Genomic DNA, 19,958 nt, shown 5'->3' with positions numbered 1-19,958 from the left:
AGGCCCCTGTGGACGCCCCTCCCCCTCCCCGACACCCGGCTCCTCCCTGGGGACCTCGGTCAGCTCTGTGGTGGCACCAATGGGCAGCAGGTCGAGGTGGTGGTCGCTCTCAGTGCTCTTATGAAGACCGATCACTCGGAACCCATTGGTTGTGAGCCAGGCCTGGCGGGACTTCTCCTTGGCTTTTTTCTCCTCTTCCTTTAAATTCCGAGTCTCCACCATGGCTGAGAGGAAATGCTGTGAATACGTGTATCTTTTCCATGGCTCCTGGAAATGAGGGGCAAACGTGTGAATGGAAGTGGGGGTGGGGGCAGACTTGGATGGGGCTGACTCGGCCTCAGGTTTCCAAGCAGATGTCAGAAACCGCAGAGGGCACAGGGACAGTATTGGACAGATGCCCTGAGCTGGGCAGCGGCCCTGGGAGTGTCCCATCTGTGTTTTGACGTGAGTAGCCCTAGTCTAAATGCACCGTGTGCCGAAAGCCTAGCTCTAGACCAGCGGTTCTCAACCTGTGGGTCGCGACCCCTTTGGGGGTCGAACAACCCTTTCACAGGGGTCGCCTAAGACCATCGGAAAACACATATATAATTACATATTTTTTTTGTGATTAATCACTATGCTTTAATTATGTTCCATTTGTAACAATGAAAATACATCCTGCATATCAGATATTTACATTACGATTCATAACAGTAGCAAAATGACAGTTATGAAGTAGCAACGAAAACTATTTTATGGCTGGGGGTCACCCCAACATGAGGAACTGTATTAAAGGGTCGCGGCATTAGGAAGGTTGAGAACCACTACTCTAGACTTAGCCTTCAGGGTGACGGCTGCTTTTCCGGGGCAGCTGCCACCTTCTCCTGGAGGCGAGGGACCTGCAGTGGTTGGCAGCTGTGAACATCTGCCTTGAGGACCTCTTGGCTCACCCCTGCACGTGGAGGACTCACACGTAGTGTGGGAACAGAACACCTCTCCCAGCGCCCGGGCCCTTGCTTCCTCCCCTTGCTGGTTGGCTCTCACCCACACACCAGATCTCCTGCTGAGCTCCAGGCAGGGTGGGCAGAGAGGAGAGAGTTCATGGGGTCAGGCAAAGGCTGCTATCCTGCCCGGAGTATAAGCACATGGCTGCTTCCCGCTCTCTGCGCCTCTCACTCACCTTGTTCATCTCACCGTACAGCTTCTTCTTGACCAGCTCTGCCGAGTTCAGGGCCTGAGTGCTGTAGTTGTACACATCCTCTGTAGCAGGGATCGAACCCCGAATCACCCTCACCACGGGCTTTGGGGACTTCCTGCTCACCTGGTAGGCTTTGCTGATGTTTTTCTGAAGACAAGAGACACCAGGCATTACCTGCTCAGGGCCCCTCAGCACCAGCCGCCTGCCTGGAGTAGGCCCCAGGGCACGGCTGCAGTGCAGGCATCGGTTCCTGAACACGGGAGCTGGCGTTTCATCACAGACCCTGCCCCAGGGCCATCCAGCCCGGCCCCTTACTGTCTACAAGTGGAACTTGTTGGACCAGGCACGTGGCACTGGGACACATAGCACTTGGCAGAGTTTACGGCTCAGACAGTCAGGTGTGGGAGAGGCGGGAGGCTTGCGCGGTATATACAGGGAGCCATGAACTAAAGCAGCAAGGACCACCCTCCTTGACCGTGGCTGTATGCATGGGGGTATCAGCCTCTTCTCTCCACAGCCTCAGAATGGTCTGTTGGCTTCCTTTGTGAATAAAAACAGCAACTACCACAGGATTTCTCTCCTGTGTGGGATCTAATGAACAAACTGACCTAACAGGCAACGTGGAGACAGACTCACAGACAGAGAGCAGGCTGACAGCTGTCCGGAGAGAGTGGGTAAGGTTGGATGTGGAAAGGGGTGGGATTGAGCAAAAAGGAAAAAAATAAAAAAATGAAATAAAAATCCAGTTCATTTCTAGTTATAAAAGCAGTTACAGAGATGTAAAGTACAGCCAATAACATTGCAATAACTGTGTATGGTGTCAGATGGGATCACTTACCAGGGTGATCCCTTCATAAAGTACATAAAAGCAGTTACAGAGATGTAAAGTACAGCCAATAATATTGCAATAACTGTGTATGGTGTCAGATGGGTACGACACTTACCAGGGTGATCCCTTCATAAAGTATACAAATGTCTAATGACTTTGTTATACACCGGAAAGTAGCATAATATTGTATACCCACTATAGTTGAAAAATAAAAACATCAAAAGAAAATAGCAACGAGGAAAGAGATAAAAGGCGAAACAGAAGGTTTCAGAGGAGAAAGGTGGCTAAGACCCAAAAAGACAACGAGGAAGAGTTTTACTCTAAATTGCTAAGTGCTGGGCAGCACAGCTTGTCCTTCACTTGCCTAGCAACCTTCAGCAAAAGAACTATCTTTTGCTTAAAAATTTTTTTTAACTCAAGAAGGTTAAAAAAAAAAAGTGGCCTTGTTAGTTTGCACACTCCTAGGGGACTTGTTGTTTGAATAGAGATTGGTGTGGGGATGTGGTCGGTGGCTTCTTACACACAGACCACAAGTGAGGACTTCGAGTCCCACCTTGGATGCTGGTGTTTTTGTATTTTGGTTGGTGTGGGGTGAAGGCGGTTCTTGTTGGCCATTTAGGCCCCACAGCAGCCAGCCTCCTGTTGCCTCACCAGCTTCTCAGTCTCCTCTCTCTTCCTTTTACATTTTCTCATGCCCATTTACTTTATCTCCTGTGTTGCTTGGACACTCGATAACATGCCCTTAGCAACTTAAGATGACACACACACACACACACACACACACACACACACACGACAGTTCTTCCTCAAAGATGGACTCTGGGGCCAAGGTAAAGAGCTTTCCTTGTCGCCTTTCAGGAGGACGGGGTGTGCCAGGCTATGAGTGAGTGCCTCTGGGGTGGGCCAGCCCTGCACCTGGCACATCTTGCCCATCCCGCCTGGGATCCCAGGGCAGGAGAGTAGGTACAGGCCAGAGGCAGATGCCCCATTCGGGATGTGGCCACCTGCTCTATGTCTCCCAGCATGCGACCGGACAGCCCAGGTGGGGCCAAGGCCTGGCACCCCTGACCGCAGAGCAGAGAGGGTGCCCACCTGGATCAGATTGAAAGTCTCGTATCTTTTCTTCATCACACTGTTCCGCCACTGCAGGTACTTCTCCTGGTGGGCGAGGATCTCAGTGTTGAGGGTGGATTTCCGACTTCGCAGGTCAAGCGTGGAGGTGGGTTGAGGTGGGGTGGCCAAAAGTTTCTTGTTGTCGATGAGTTCTTTTAGGGAAATGGGCAAGCCAAACTCCTGGCTCAAGTGCTTGATCATGGTGGAGGAAGGCAGCAGGTCTCGGGTGATCACCTCCCTGAGCTTGGTGCTGTAATGGCAGATGCAGTAGATCCTGGAACACAGAAGGGCCACCCTCCTCAGGCTCACCTGCCTTGCGAGACAGGTCAAACCATCCCCACTTTACCGGAGGAAAGGACAGCTCGGAGAGGCTGCTTAGCGGGTGAACATGCGCTTATAGAAGGAAAGCGTCTGAGAGCCGCCCACTCCCACGTGTCCTTCCCTGTCACCTTAGTGGCAGGAAGGGGCTCTCTGCGGGGGGGAGGGGGGCGGGGGCTGCAGGAGGTGAACCTGGGGAGGCTCCCCCCAGCCTGGGGGACTCTGGCACCCCTTCTCTGCCGGGACAGCTCAGGCCCAGGCAGTGGGGAGCTGGGGAAGATCACAGAAATGGGGCTCCATGGGAATGGGGTTCTGTCCGCTCCCTCCCCTCCCTTTCCCTCTGGAGCAACTTGGACCCAGAGGCGGGGCAGCTGGGAGGGGGGCGGGGGGGGGGGTTGCCCAGGCAGCAGGACCCTGAGCTCTGGGCAGTCACTTCCTGACTTCCTACTTTGATTGCAGAGTAGATTCCAAGCGCACAGGCCAGGGGCAGCCAGGCCGGCTTCCTTCTGCTCCCCACACAGGCTGAGCGCATTGTGGCTCACGGTGACTTTCTGCTTCTCACAAGGACTGAGCCCTCCTCCTTCCCCCCTTCCTTCCCTTGGACACCCTGCCTCCGGGGGAAGAGCTTCTGCTCAGCGTCTGGGGAGGGCCTGGCCCGGTGTCTCTTGTCACTGCAGCCTGGGCCCTTGGCAGTAGAGGCACCGCCACCTGCTTCCTTTGTGAGGCCCCTGCTCGCTCCTGGCCTTTCACCTGGAACCGAGTGGCAGTGGGACTGCATCTGTGCCCTTTACGCGGTGAGCTGAGGCTGCCTGGTGCCCACAGCCCGGGGGGGAGGGGCCGGGGGGGGTGTGGGGGCAGACTCCCTGCCATCACTCCCCACGCAGGTGAGACCCTCCACCCAGGCACTGCGTGTCCCCTTGGAGCCAGGCTGGTCACTGTGGACCCCGGCCGCTTGCCCCTGCTGGCCACCCACCACCTCTGCCACTGGTAGCCCTGCCTGCCAGCTTCCTGCGCTGAGCGGCAGAGCCCCTGAATGCCCAGGCCCCACTGAACGCAGCCCGCGTCCTGTCCCGTGCTCACACTGTGCTGCCTCCCTAGCATAGCGCCTGGCCTGGGCCCAGCGCTACAGCGCGCCCAGCACTCACTCAGCGCCCCACTGCACTCTTCAGTGTCAATCTTCTCTTCTAAACGGGGCCTGTCCCTCTTAGCCCTCCTCCTCAGCAGGCACCGTTCTATATGCAGATGGAGGAGCTCCGCCCAAAACCCAGCGGAAGGAGCGCACAGCTTCCAGGGTGGGGAGTGCCCACCATTCCAAGCCTGGGGTCGGAGCAAAAGAAACAGCACAGGCCCTTGCCCTCAGTGGATAGAACATCAGCCTGCAGACTGAAGGGTCCAGGTCAAGGGCACGTACCTCAGTTGCAGGCTCCTGGCCCTGGTGGTGGTGGGGGGCATGCAGGAGGCAACCAATCGATGTGTCTCTTGAACATCGGTGTTTCTCTCTGTCTCTCCCTCTCCCTTCCACTCTCTTTAAAAATCAATGGAAAAAATATCCTCTGGTGAGGATTAAAAAAACAAACAAAACAGCACAGGCAAAGGAATGCAAGTAGCAAAAGACCCAGATCTTTGGAGAATGGCTTTTGAGGAATAGGGAAAGAAGGGAGAAGCAGACAGAAAAGCCAGCACCTGGCTGAGAAAGCTGTTGCTGGCCTGGTGGGTCTGGCGGTTTCCCATCGCTCCCTGGGAAAATGGGTTTGAACCAGTTTCTTATTCCTCGGGCTATTCTGGGATGTTCTCCAAGTACAGCAGGTAGATTCATGTGACATGGGTTTGAATGAACTGTCTTCATTACACCAATATGCCTCTCAAGCTCTCTTGGGAGAGCATGTGGAACAGTGGAAGCGACACAGGCTCGGGGTCCCTTGGGACAGCATTCCACCCCTGGCCCAGCTTCTCAAAGGGTCGCTGCACTGCCCATTGCACTGCACAGGCAGGCTGGCAGCTCCCATCCCTGCAGCAGGCGGGGGTGGTACCTGGTCAGGGCCCGGAAGGCCTTCTGCATCACCCTGCTGCGGAGGTGGAGCGCCACGTGCTTCATGAGCTGAGACAGTGGCTTGCAGAGGTGCATGTGGTACAGGATGGTGTCCAGGTCTGCGTAGAGGCGCTGCTGAAACAGCAGCTGGGAGTTGTAGAGCACCTTGTATGTCCCGCACTCTGCTTTGGTGATCCTGCAAGAGACGGCACAAGATGGGGTCTTAACTCCTGTTGTTTTGCTCTGGCTGACAGAGGTTTTTTTGTTTTGTTTTCTGCTGGTTTAAAACCTTGCAGGGGAGGTTGGCAGTGAAAATGCTGAAATGCAGATACCAACCTCATGTTGCTGTGTCCCACTGCCCCTCCCACAACCTCGACCCTGGCACTCATCTTTATACGCTGGCTATACCAGCCTGGCAATCTCTAAACACAGCCTGCTATGCCACCCTCTGTGTTTGGCACACGTTGTCCCCACCCCTTGTTGAACCTGGTGAAGGCTCAAGTATCCTGCACATACTGCTGGTGTATCTGTGTGTTTTGTCATGGAGCTTCCTTTTTTATTAAGTATTTTGCCTATTTTTCCATTGGGATATTGTTATTGTTTTCTTATTGGTTCACAGGCATTTTATATGTTCAGCATACTAGCTCCACACATTGCAAATATATATTTTTTTCTCTGTGGCTTGTGTTTTCACAATTCCTTTGGTGTCTTTGCATGAACAGGAGTTATTAATTTTATTTTTTATATATCTTTATTGATTTCAGAGAGGAAGAGAGAGGGAAAGAGAGATAGAAACATCAACGATGAGAGAAAATCATTGATTGGCTGCCTCCTGCACATCCCCCACTGGGGATAAAGCCCACAACCCAGGCATGTGCCCTTGGCTGGAATCGAACCTGGGACCCTTCAATCTGCAAGCTGATGCTCTATTCACTGAGCCAAACCAGCTAGGGCAAGAAGTTATTATTAATTTTAATGTAGCTAAATCTATCATTATTGTCCTTTATTCTTTGTACTTCAGTCTTATTTAAGAAACCACTCTTTATTCTGAGATCATGAATATGTTCTCCTTTATTATCATCTAAAACCCTTATACTACTGGTTTTCAAAAATAGATTTTTCTGGTGAACTGTGAGTAAGGCCAGGTATCGTGGTCTAATTAATTATACTATGTCCACCAATAAGGCACTTTATGTCAGATGTCACCATTGTGAGAAACTGAGTATTGGGTACGTGGAACTTCTCTAATATTCCTATGACTTATTATAAGTCTATAATTATTTCAAATAGGTTTTTAATCCACCTGGGATCTTTGTAAATTATGTGAACTAGAGAATTAGGAAACCATCAGTAAATTAGGAATAGAGTGGAAGTTCCCCAAATAGGTAAAGGACATCTGTGAAGCCCTATGCCTAGCATCCTATCTAATAATAGACAAAAATGGTAATTGACCATACCTCCACTATGCTTCCCATTGGCTAATCAGCAGGATATGCAAATTAACTGCCAATAAAGATGGCGGCCGGCAGCCATGCAGCTGAAGCGAACATGAGGCTTGCTTGCTCCAGTGATGGAGGAAGCCAAGGTTCCCCGCCTGCCGCGGCCCAGCTCTGAGCTCCGGAAGCAACAATGTTTCAATTATAGAAGCTAAACAAACCCCAGATACCTGCTTTCAGCCAGCCGGGGCCTCAGAGCTTAGAGCGCCAGTGATGGCAACAGAGTTTCAATTATAGAAGCTAAACAAACCCAGATACCTGCCTTCAGCCAGCCACGGCCTCAGAGCTGTAGCCGGGCCTCAGAGCTGGAGCTGGCTCTCAGCTCCAGTGACAGCTATAGAAGGTAAATAAATCCCAGAATAAAAAAAAAGAAAAAATAAGAGGCTGGGAGCTTCAGTCGCCTGCCAGCCTGAAAACGGCCCTCAGCCCCTCACCCAGACTGGCCAGGCACCCCAGTGGGGACCCCCACCCTGAAGGGGGTGTGACCAGCTGCAAACAGCCATCATCCCCTCACCAAATATTTGGTAATTTGTAACAGCAACCCTGGGAAAGTAATACACCATCCTTCAAAATACATTATATATATATATATATATAATAGTAATAGCACAGAATTTAAGCCATGCCATTTGGATTTGATTGCCAACTGTTCTACTTACTAGATGTTTGTCTGGCCTTGGGCAAGTTACTTACCTTTCTATACCTCATCCTATATAATAAAAGCCTAATATGCTAAGTGTCCAGTTGCCTGGTTGTTCATTCAACCAATCAAAAGGTAATATGCTAATGATATGCTAAGGCCACTCAACCGCTCACTATGATGTGCACTGACCAGTAGGGGGCAGGTACCCCCTGCTGGTCAGTATGTTCCCACAGGGGAGCACTGCTCAGCCAGAAGCCAGGCTCAAGGCTGGCGAGCACAGCCCCCAAGGGGTTCCAGACTGCGAGAGAGCACAGGCCAGGCTGAGGGACCCCCTACCCCCAAGTGCACAAATTTTTGTGCACCGGGCCTCTAGTAATATATAATAGGGAAAGACCCCATGCTTCCACCAAAGATCAGAAACAAGGCAGGATGTCACTACTCTGATAAAAAATAATGCTGCAAGTCCTAGCCAGCACACTAAGGAAATAAAGACATATAGTTTAGAAAGGAGGAAACTGAACTATCCATATTTGCTGATGATATGATGGTCTATGTAGAAAATCCCAAGAAATCCCTACCAAAAACAAACACTCCTCAAACCAATGAGTTTAGCAAGGCTGCAGGATCAACAAAGAAAAATCAATCATGTTTTATATACAAGCAATGAACACCTAGAAACTGAAATTAAAAATATCATATCACTTTAAATGACTAAAAAATAAAGTACTTAGATATAAATCTACCAAAACATATACTGAACATGTATGTTTAAAACTATAAAATGCTGCCCAGCTGGCATGGCTCAGTGGTTGAGTGTTGACCTATGCACCAGGAGGTCATGGTTCGATTCCTGGTCAGGACACATGCCTGGATTGTGGGCTCGATCCTCAGTGTGGGGCATGCAGGAGGCAGCCAATCAGTGATTTTCTCTCATCATTGATGTTTCTATCTCACTCTCTCCCCTTTCCTCTCTGAAATCAATAAAAAAAATATAAAAAAAGAAAACTATAAAACGCTGTTGAAAGAAATTAAAGATCTAAGTAAATGGAGAAGCATACCATATTCATGGATTGGAAGACTCAACAGCAATCATGTCAGTTCTTCCCCAAATGATATGTAGGTTTAGCAATTCCTATCAACATTCTAGTGAGACATTTTATAGATATAGACAGCTTTTTGTAAAATTTAAATGAAAAGGCAAAGAAACTAGAATAGCTGAAACAATTTTGAAAAAAAGAATAAAGGGGAAAGAATCACTTTACTTGACTAATTATAGCCACAGTAATCAAACTGTGTGCTATTGGTGAAGAGATAAATAGATCAATGGAACAGAATAGAGAACTCAGAAATACATCCATACATTTATGACTCACTGATTTTTGATAAAAAAAAGCAAAAGTATTTCTATAAAGGAAGATAGTATTTTCAACAAATGGTGCTTTAGTCAATGGATATGAATTGGCAACAAACAAATACCACCCCCTGCCCCAAACTAAAACAGAGCAAACAAAAACTCAACCTAGATTCCTGCTCAAGATGCGATGTAGGAAGACCCTGAACCCACCTCCTCCCACACATACAACAGCTCTCTCTGTAGCTACATATGAAACAGTTTCCTCTGAAAACAAAAAACAAAAAACACAAACAAACAAACAAAACAAACAAACAAACAAAAAACCCCTCTTTCACATAGGGCAAACATGAAAAAGCCACACAGGAGCAGGTAAAAAGGCTGACACAATGTCACCATGATCCCCACCCTGGCACAATGACCCGTAATCAGAAGGAAACTCAAAACGGAAACTTTGCATGAGCAGTGAAGGGTTCCTTTTCCACATTGGACATCCAAGCTTTTCAGATGAGCACCTAAGAGATGAGCCCTCAAAACATCTAGCTTTGAAAACGATGGAGCTCATTCCCACAAGATCTGTGGGGCTGCGACAAACGGAGAAATGATTCTGAAAAGGGCTAGTGCCAGACTCAGTTGGCCAGGGCCCAGCACAGAAGCAGCTCTTTGCAAAGTCCCCAGATTTTATGTGAAAGAGACTCATTTGCTAATTGTAACGCAGGGATGCTTTCTGGAGGCAGAGGCTGATAGGTACCATCTTCCTGCTCTTCCTCTGCCTTGTTAAAACTGGCAGGTACCATCTCACCCCTCCCCTCCTCATTTTTTCTTTTTCTTCTTTTTTTCTCTCTTTGTTGGGTGCCCTCCCCTTGTCCTACCCCGCCCCACCCTTGTTTCAGCCAGTGGGATTTAATGAACAAACTGAACTACCAAGCAAATAGAGATAAACTTATAGATAGAGAGCAGGCAGACAGCTGGGGGGTGGGGAGGATTGAACAAAAAAGAGAGAGAACTGATGGACATGAACAACAGTGTGGTGATGGGGGTAAAGGGGAAAGGGTGGAGGTGGAAGAGGGCAATAGACGGGATAAAAGGTGATGGAAAAATAAAAATAAAAATGGCAAAAAAATGTTAGTATTATTAAATTGGAATTCCATTGATTTGATAGACCTATTTGGAGATAATAAACACCTTTACAATATTGAATATTCCAAACAATAAACATGGTAACTCCCTTCACTTATTTTGGTTTTCTTAAATGTTTCTAAAAGTCCTATAGTATTTACAACAGAGGTCTTTTGCTCCCTTTTGTCAAATTTATTCCTATCAATGTCATATTTTATGATACCTTTAAATTGCTTCCTCTTTAAAAATTATTTTTTGTAGGTAGGTGGTATCTAGAAATTCAACATTAATTTTTATACTGAGACACCTCATGAAACTATCTAATCTGAAAATATTTTTGGTATTATTTTTTGGTAAATTTCTAATGAAATTTTAAACTGATTGACATAGTTTAAAACACCTATTTCAATGTCTGTAACATCGCAGACATTTCCAGTAAATGTCTCAGTAATTTTCAGCCTTTATTTTTCTCAAACATAAGCATTTAAGAGTAAAGTTTTTTCTAAATAATGCTTTAATGTCATCCCACAAATTTAGATATTTTACTATTTTAATTATTGTTGAATTCAAAAATGTCTAGTTTCCATTACAGTTTCTCTTTTGACCCATGGGTTATTTGGAAGTAATTGTTAATTTTTAAGCATTTGACTTTTTTTTGGTTAATAATTTTTTAATTTCTAGCTTAATTGAACTGGGATCAGTGGACATACTCTATGTTATTTCTGCCCCTGGGAAAAATATTTCCATTGAGACATAATCCACATACCACATGACCTGAATTAGACAAACTGCAAAGCTTGAAGGCACAGACCCCCAAACTGCCCTGACTTCTGATAACCACGGAAAGTTCCAGGAGTTCCTAAAAGCACACTCAGGTTTGTCAATTTGCTAGAAGCATTTACAGAAAGCTGTTATGCTCACACAGCTTATTACAGGGAAAAGGTACATGCTCAAATGAGCCAAAGGAAGAGGTACCTAGAGCAGGGTCCAGGATGGTTCCAAACGCAAAGCTCTCCTTGGCCTTTCCTCATGGGATCAGGGTGTGCACCCTTCATGACATTGGAGAGGCCATACGCACAGAGTCACTCCCCCACGCCTTGGTGTCCACAGACCGTGTCTACAGAGGCATGACTGATTAATTGCTTGATGGCCCATGTGGCAATCTCAGTCTCCAGGTCAGTTCACACGGCTCCACCCTAAATCACATTGCTGGTCTTTTGGCACAACCCGTCGTCACTATGATTGTCAGATGAGGCTGCTCCCACCTTCAGATCTGGTGTGGTCAGCTCCCAACCTAAACAAAGACCCTCCCATGAGGTATAACATAGATTACCTTCCAGGAGACAAGGGCGAAGGCCTGACCTCTCTTGGGCAAGGCCAAATTCTTTGCTACACATCATAAATGGCACCCTTTTAAAGTACTGCATACAGTTCAGTGGTTTTTAGTATATTCACAGTGTTGTGCAACCACGAACACTGTCTAACTCTAGGATATCTTCATCACCAAAAAAGAAACTATACTGTTAGCATCACTCCACACTTCTCCTCTGTGTCTCCCCTGAGATCTTGGCCACCACTGATCTACTTCTATCTCTAAGGATTTGACTATTCCAGATGTTTCATATAAATGGGGTCATAGAATATGTGGCCTTTTATATCTTGCTTCTTTTACTTAGTGAAGCATGTGTGTCAATGCTTCATTCCTTTTTTATGGATGAATATTATTCCATTGTATGGATGTATCACATTTTGTTCATTGGTCGATGAACAAATGGGTTGTTTTTGATTATGATAAATAATGCTGCTATGAACATTCATGTGTATGTTTTTGTGTGGGAACCTGTTTTCAGTTCTTTTGGGAAGATAACCAGCCATAAGGCCAGTTTCTTCCAGTCTTTCTTGGCCCATAAGCCCAAAACAGGACCCCCACAGGGTCGCACTCCCCTGCTGCATGGATAGACTCAACTTGAAGACTTTCTGCTGTTATCAACATCTGGGTCCTGGGATATCTGAGCTCCGAGGACAAATATGGGACTCGCATATTAAAGAAGGGAGGTCCTATTTACCCAAACTGGGATGCTTGAAAGTCATGAAAGGAAAAGAGAATTCTCATGTCATCAAAACTAAAGAATGGAAGGACCATGAGGGCTATCTGCTCCAGCCCAGAATCAGACACTTCAGTTGCCTGTACAATGTCCCCATCACATGCTTTTGGAAGGCCTTCAGGGAAGAAGAATTTTCTGTAGCTTTGACAGCTCCTCTAGATCCAAAATATCACATATATCCTACCTCGGGGAGTTGAAATCTATTTCTTTGTGATGTCTACCTTAATGTCATAAAGCACAATTTTTTTCCCTCGGGGAGTTGAAATCTATTTCTTTGTGATGTCTACTACCTTAATGTCATAAAGCACAATTTTTTTTCCCTTTCAATTCACGTGGACCAGGGCCACACACAACATTCTGCTCCCCGTTAACCAAGCAGGCCCCCCAGGAGTCTGAAGGCCGGACCCCTTTTCCTGAACCACCTTTTCTTCTATGTATCCTGAAAGTCTTCCCTTCAACTAAAGGCAATCAATCAGTTCCTCTTGTTATAAAATCCAACTCCTGAGACCTGAGGAGCACCCTATAATAAACCCCAAGAGGAAAGGAGTGAATGTATCCCTCTCAGAGAGGACAGAGAACCTCAGCGTGGCTTGGAGAGATCTCTCCGCTCACTCAGCATCCAGATGCCACCTACCGGCTTTGGTGGCTCTCCCACAGCCGCTTCAAGCCTTGGTCAGCCAAGCCCTCCAAGATGAGGAGGTGGATCTTCCCATCCAGCAGGTGGAAGCCGGTGAGCACATCCAGGTCCGGCCTTTCCTGGACCTTCACCCGAATCTTAAAGGCGGACAGGATCTGCTGGAGGATCGGGATAGGGTAGGAGTCCAGGTCGAGGGCTTTGGCATTGATCATGGTGATGTCCTGCAGCAGGCTATACAGGAGGGAGATCTTCTTGCTGTCAAATACGAAAACGATGCGGCCTAACTGGGTGCCCATGACGTCTGAATCGGGGGCTTCTGCCATGGCCTGCAGTGGCACCGTGATGTCCACTCTCAGCTTGAGCAGGGAGTTGGCGTCTATGTAGTTGCCCATCGGCATTGGGGTGTGATGGGAATCATTAGGGGCCCTAAATCCCACAACCTTCCTGCTCCTGCCGTCCTCGTCATGGTGTGTGGGCTTGGACTTACAATTGTGGATGGGGATAGCCAAGTTCAAGTACTTGTGGCCGAGGAGGAGGTCAGCAAAACTTACCCGGGCGACTCCATACGGGTCCCACATCTTGTTTTGGGATTCAAAGGGGTTGTTCTTTGTCTCTTCGGGAGAGATGAAGGCCTGAAAGTTGAGGTATGAATCCAGAGGGTCCTCCCCAAACAGGGTGGGCTTCCTGGAATACTCCTCTGACTTTCGGTCTCGATCATGAACTTCTACCACCATTGGGGGGCCCTCCAGGTATTCCCTCAGGTCATTGGAGTTCATTGCCCCAAGGAAGATGACATTGAGGTCCTTGAAGGAGACGTGGTTTCCATGGGGCTGCCCCTCGGTCTGGTGAACGGGAGTCTTATGAAACTGGTACTTGCAGTACACGGGGGTGCAGAGCCTCTGTGAGAAAGCCGGGGGACATCACGTCATCTCTCCTCTAAAGGAAGGCTCCCAGTTGCAGGGGCTCAGATCCCAGTGCCACACTCGCCTCCCATAGCCCCCGAGTCTGGGTCTCCTCATCCACAAAACACCCAGGAGAGAGCCTGCTCTGCAAGTTCATCCCCAGGACTGAGTGACATATGTGAAAGCGCCAAGCTGGTGGCAGGCACAGGAAAGGGCTCAACAGTTGGCTCACTACTTCTTCCTCCCAAATTGTGAATGCTATGAAGACAGGCCATGTACCTTTTCACATCTACATTTCTAGGTCTTAGGTCAAGGTCAGGCAAAAAAAAAAAAAAAAAGGTGGACACAAGTGACCCAGACATACATCTGGGGAGTTGGCACAGGCTCATCTTTACCATATTAAGCATCCACATGGGAAGCTGCGACAAGGGGGAGAAAGATTCACAGAGGTTTGGGGCTTATGAGGGGTTGGAAAACGAAATGGAAAAGAGGGCGGAGCTGTGTTGAGGCAGGGAATAGGGAGCCTTTGCATATGTTCACTGTGGTGCTAGGATCCTATATAATAGAAGCCTAATATGCTAAGTGTCTGGTTGACCAGTCGGCCATTTAACCAATCAAAGGTTAATATGCTAATGATATGCTAAGGCAGATCAACTGTTCGCTATGACATGCACTGACCACCAGGGAGCAGACACTTTAACTCATAGGTTAGCTTGCTGCTGGGGTCCGGCAGGTGGGGACTGAACAAGGAGGGCCAGACATACCTTGGAGCCCTCCCCCATCCCTGCCTGGATAGCCAACCTTCCATGTTCCTCCCAGGCCCTGATTGTGCACTCGTGGGGTCCTACAGCCTTGCCTATGCACTCTCACAATCAAGGACCCCTCAAGGGATGCAGGAGAGCCTATTTTGGCCCGATCCCACAGGCCAGGCCAAGGGACCCCACTGGTGCATGAATTCGTGCACCAGGACTCTAGTTTTCTAATAAAAAACTGTTACAAAAGTCATGATCTGAATTCATATTTAAAGTATCCTATTTATTTTACACTGATGCTGAAATTTATTTTAAAACAATGCTGGGGTTGGTAGTGCTCCCAGGTACCTAGAAGAAGGACTTAAGAAACCTTTCTGCAGAAACCCACTTTCAACCTCAAAGAATTCCCACAGAGAAAGGTCCACTGAACCTGAGATCATAGCAAAAAATCACAAAACACTTAAGGGAAAAATGGTCCTATGAGCCAAACCAGGTGCACGAAGGCAAAAGGTATAATAATAATCAGATACATAAAACACACATTACATTAAAAAAATTTTAAAAATCATCATGGTCAAATCTATCAGAGTTCTATTTACTAGCCATGAATAATTTTAAAATGAAACAATTTAAACATCACCTACAATAGCATATGTCTTTAAAAAATGCTTAAGAAGAAATAAAATGGAAGATGTATAAAACTTATGCACTGAAAACTATAAAACATTGCAGACAGAAATTAAAGAAAGTCTACATAATGAAATATACCATTTTCATGGTCAGGAAAATGGAGTTAATTCTAGATGAATCACAGACCTAAACATAAAAGCTAAAATTATATATCTTTTAGAAGAAAACTTAAGAGAGTACCTTCATGAACTTAAGGTGGGAAAAGGTTTATTTCAGAGGACACAAAAAACACTTGTTATAACAGGAAAAGTTGATAAAATGGACTTCATCAAAGACACTATTAAGAAAATTAAAGTCAGGCCTCAGACTGACAGAAAATGTCATACACACACACACACACACACACACACACACACACACACATACATGCACCTGGCAAAGGACTTGTATACAGACAATAAAAAAGGACATCTAGAAAATAATAAAAACAAAAAATTACTGTGCAGAAGCTTATAAAACTGAAACTGATAGACACAAAAAAACAGTATGATGGTTACTAGAGGGAAGGGTGGTGGGGAGGTAGTAAAGGGTAAAGGGCGTCAACTATATGTTGGCAAAAGATGACTTGAATTTGGGTGGTGGGCATACATGCAATGTACAGATCTTGTATCATAGAGATGTACACCTGAAACCTATGTAACCTTATTAACTAATGTCACCCTAATAAATTTAAATAAAAAAGGTGGGCAAGGGGGAAGAAGGGGGACACCTGCAATAATGTCAATATTAAAATTTTTTGCCCTGGCTGGTTTGGCTCAGTGGATAGAGTGTCGGCCTGTGAACTGAAGAGTCCGAGGTTCAATTCTGGTCAAGGGCACATGCCTGGGTTGTGGGCTCGATCTCCAGTGTGGGGTGTGCAGGAGGCAGCCAATCAATGATTCTCTCTCATCATTAATGTTTCTCTCTCTCTCTCTCTCTCTCTCTGTCTCTCTCTCTCTCTCTCTCTCTCTGTCTCTCTCTCTCTCCTTCTCCTTCTCCTTTCTTCTATGAAATCAATAAAAATAACTTAAAAAATTTTAACAATGAAAAATTAAAAATAGTAAAAGGAACTTTTAAGTCTGTTTAAGTGGAGTAGAAGCACACCCCACCTTGCATTCTCCCAGTGAATGCACCTAAAAACCCTAGACAGAATACATGAAGCAGCTTATTAGAGGACTCTGAAAAGTAAAAGGAAATGGGCAGACTGGTGAAGGAGACTGAACTCATTGAGTTTCCTGGGTTTTATTTTCCTCCAGTATGTTCCTGACTGGGCTCAGAGAAGCCTGAATTCCATAATTGTGTACCAGGCATGGACAGGGAGCTCTAAGAGAAGCCCCCTATTTCTGGTCTAAGAAATGGGTGCGAGGATCCCTATGGGACAGAGTCGGGGGAAATCCCCTGGTGATTTTCTTTCCTGGAGTCTTTTGATCACTTTGTAAACTATATAAATGTTTAATCACCCTTTCGTACATCTAAAACTAATATAATATTGTATGTCAAAACTGTAATTGAAAAAATACATTTAAAAAGTAAAAAACTGGAGAATTAGTGAACTAAAATATATAGCTGAATGGATTACCCATGTTTACACAAAAAGACAAAGATATCCTATATAATAAAAGGCTAATATGCAAATCAACCAAATGGTGGAATGACCTGTCTCTATGACATGCACTGACCATCATAGGGCAAACGCTCAATGCAGGAGCTGCCCCCTGGTGGTCAGTGTGCTCCCTTAGGGGAGCGCTGCTCAGCCAGAAGCCGGGCTCAAGGCTGGCGAGTGCAGCAGCAATGGCAGTCGGACATCCCCAAGTCTCCTAGACTATGAGAGGGCATAGGCTGGGCTGAGGCCCCCCTACCCCCCCCCCCCCACCCGTGCATGAATTTTGTGCACCAGGCCTCTACCAACAAATATAAAGGAATGAATAAGAGGAAATGGAGGAGAATGGGATTAGACCTAACATATAGCTAACTGGTGTTTCAGAACACCATGGCAAATACAACAGCAGGAAGGTGAAAACAGAGAAGATAAGGATGGAGAATTTAAGAACACATCAAAGATATGAATCCTTAGGCTGAAGAAGCACAAGTGTATCTCCCATCATTTAACCTTTTCTCAAGAAGATACAAGAGGATGAGCTCCAGCATAACCAGGGAGCAAACAAAGCAAGAGGAAGACAGAGAATCCAGGGACAGGGCGCCCACCAAGAGAGGGGAAAGGGAACTTCCAAGACAAACAACAGTGCTAACCCTGGCTGGTTCAAAATAAGCTGCTGTAACAAGGAAGTGTAGGACTCCTTCCAAAGGCAGGATCACTGCTCCCATTTGAAGAACACCATGGGAGACCTCAAGACTTGGTAGCTCCTAACCCCAGAAACCCAATCTCTTTCATGTCTCACTGTGAGATCCTAAATGGTGAAATGGGGATGATTACCCATCTCCTGGAGGGCCATGATGGGGATAAACGGTGACAGGTCATGGGGCAGTGGCTGGGGAAGGAGCTCTTCAATCAGTTCATCTGGCTCATTCTTACCTTTAGTTCATTGATGGGCACAGGTTGCGATGGAAGGCAGGAAATACCTTTGATCTTTATGATCATGGGGTTTAAGTCCTGCTTTTGCTCCTCTGTCATGATGGGAACTTCTGTTTTTAAAGTCAAAAAACAATCTAAAACGTTGGCAGACATTTTACTGCCATGACTCACGACATGGGGGGAGACACAAACAGCATTAGACTGTTACTCATGACATTCCAAAGACAAGCACAGAAGGATGAGGCAAGCTAAGAAGAGTCAACAATGAAAAAAAAGAAATCTTAAAAAAATAAAAGAATTGGGAAACATGCAGACAGCATGTCACACACCAGTTCCTCAAACTGAGTTTCCATAAGTTCTCTCAGAGAATCCAATTTTCTAAATTTAATCTTGATGGTCATCTAGTAATACAAGCAGGTCCTGAATCCCCTCTAGGCTACAATAAGGAATACAGATAGATACTAGGTGCCACCCGTGACAGTCTGATGTAGTTGGCCTTCACATTGGGATTTTAAAAAGCCCCCCAGGGCATTCAGAACCACCATCCTAGACTTGTGCTGTCTAGTATAGCAGTTTTTGGCTGTATATGGCTCCTTAAATTTAAATTAACTAAATTTTTTTTTACTTTAATTTAAAAGGCAGTTCCTTCTTCATGAGTCTCATTTCAAATGCGTAGGAGCCATGTGTGGCTACGAGTCACAGGATTGGACAATGCAGATATCAGACACCCGTCACTGTAGAAAGCTCTGTTGGAAAGTTTCCACGCTAATGTCTATTTTGGGATCCATTGGTGTCACTTTAACTGCCGTGGTCCAATGAGAAAGCATAGATGTTGATGCACAACATAACGGAGAGATTTGAGCCAAGTCAAGCGCGGCACAGCTCCCACTGTGTTGGTTTTGCAATAGTACAGCTAGAAAAAAGGGCAGGTGCACTGAGCCATGCATGGCACTCAGAGAGCTGTGAGAGTGCTTTTCTCATAAAAGGTGTCCTTTCACTTCACCAGGTGGGGAGATACTGGTGTAGGGAAAAAGTGGCTCAAGCTGCACCTTTGCAAGCAGAGAGGCCAGGTTTAAATCCCACATCTGACTCTTGGTAGTCACATGACCCACAACAAGTCAGAGGCTCTTGGAAGCTGTTTACTCCTGTGCCAAATGGGTACAGATACCACCTTTCTTAGTGCTCTGCAGGTGAAGGTGCCAGGAACACTGCCCAGCACATAGTACCTGGTTAAAAAAAATCAGTCCTGATCCTTTCAAATGCTTGTAGTTATATTTCTAGGGCACATAAACCCCCAGTCACACATGCTCAGAAAGCGTAGGCACTTCCAAAACAGGCCGCGGCCCATGTGGCAGCTGTCTGCCCAGGCAGTGAGCGTCTCCTGGGGGCGACCCTCCCCATTCCCACGTGATTCTCATCAATAAAGCCAACTCGTTCAGGCCACGACTAATTATGATTTGTGTTCTTGCAGTTTGGAAACCCTTTCCAGGAAAAGATTACCCCAGTTTAGGAAAAAATCTCCAAAACATACATGGAGTGAAATCATCACTCAGACATTTAGGGAGGTGTCAGCCATAATTGCAGGGTAGGGATCCCCAACCTCAGTACTACGGACATTGAGGACAGATCATTCTTTCTAGTGAGGACAGTTAACCGGATCCCACTAGATGCCAAAAGCATCTGGCTCCCGTTTGTGACCATCAAAAATGCCCCCACACAATGCCAAACCTCCCCTGCTGTGTGGTTGCTCTCAGCTCGCCTTGACAGATGGGAACTGAGGCCCAGAGATGTTGTCATTGTCCAAGGTCTCTTGGCTAATAAGTGTTGGAACCAGTGTATAAACCAGTCCTGCTTGGCTAAGATTGGCCCCTCCAAGATGCAATGAAAATAAGAGTTTATTTCAAACTCAGAGTCTTTCTAGAATCTTTCTGGGTTGCTAGCTAGCCAACATTTACCACTAAAGTCTGCAAACTCTTGGGCTATTCTGAAACTGAAGATGATTACTACAAATAGTCATGCTGGTTTTGGAGTAGATCTTACGCTACTATAGCAAACACAAACACACAATCGGCCTGCCGAGCCAGGACCATTCTCAGTTTATCACCATCAACCATGACATCAGTGGGAGGGAGGAAGTTATCTCTCTGTTTCCTTTGCTGGAGCCCCACCCAGTGTCCTTTCACTTCACCAGAAGCATCTGCCACCTCCACACCAGCAGCGTCTCTGTGTCCCGCTGTGAGCATGGACTTTTAGCCACATTGGACAAACACCAGGAACTGTCGGGG

At 46.6% G+C, this 19,958-nt stretch overlaps 1 protein-coding gene across 1 annotated transcript in view; it reads right to left on the bottom strand.

Moving 5' to 3' along the window:
• The window catches only part of KIAA1257 (KIAA1257 ortholog), a 41,385-nt gene that overhangs the window by 1,856 nt on the left and 19,571 nt on the right, over window positions 1-19,958 (bottom strand). The window contains 5 exon segments of the mRNA XM_005882599.1: window positions 55-267; window positions 1,160-1,324; window positions 3,099-3,393; window positions 5,468-5,662; window positions 12,815-13,714. Coding sequence (XP_005882661.1) covers window positions 55-267; window positions 1,160-1,324; window positions 3,099-3,393; window positions 5,468-5,662; window positions 12,815-13,714 — 1,768 coding nt within the window.

Source organism: Myotis brandtii, unplaced genomic scaffold (genome assembly GCF_000412655.1).
Source record: "Myotis brandtii unplaced genomic scaffold, ASM41265v1 scaffold729, whole genome shotgun sequence".
Classification (NCBI taxonomy): Eukaryota; Metazoa; Chordata; class Mammalia; order Chiroptera; family Vespertilionidae; genus Myotis; species Myotis brandtii.
The sequence above is the reverse complement of the archived record's forward strand: the minus strand, read 5'-3'. Positions and strand labels throughout refer to the sequence as shown.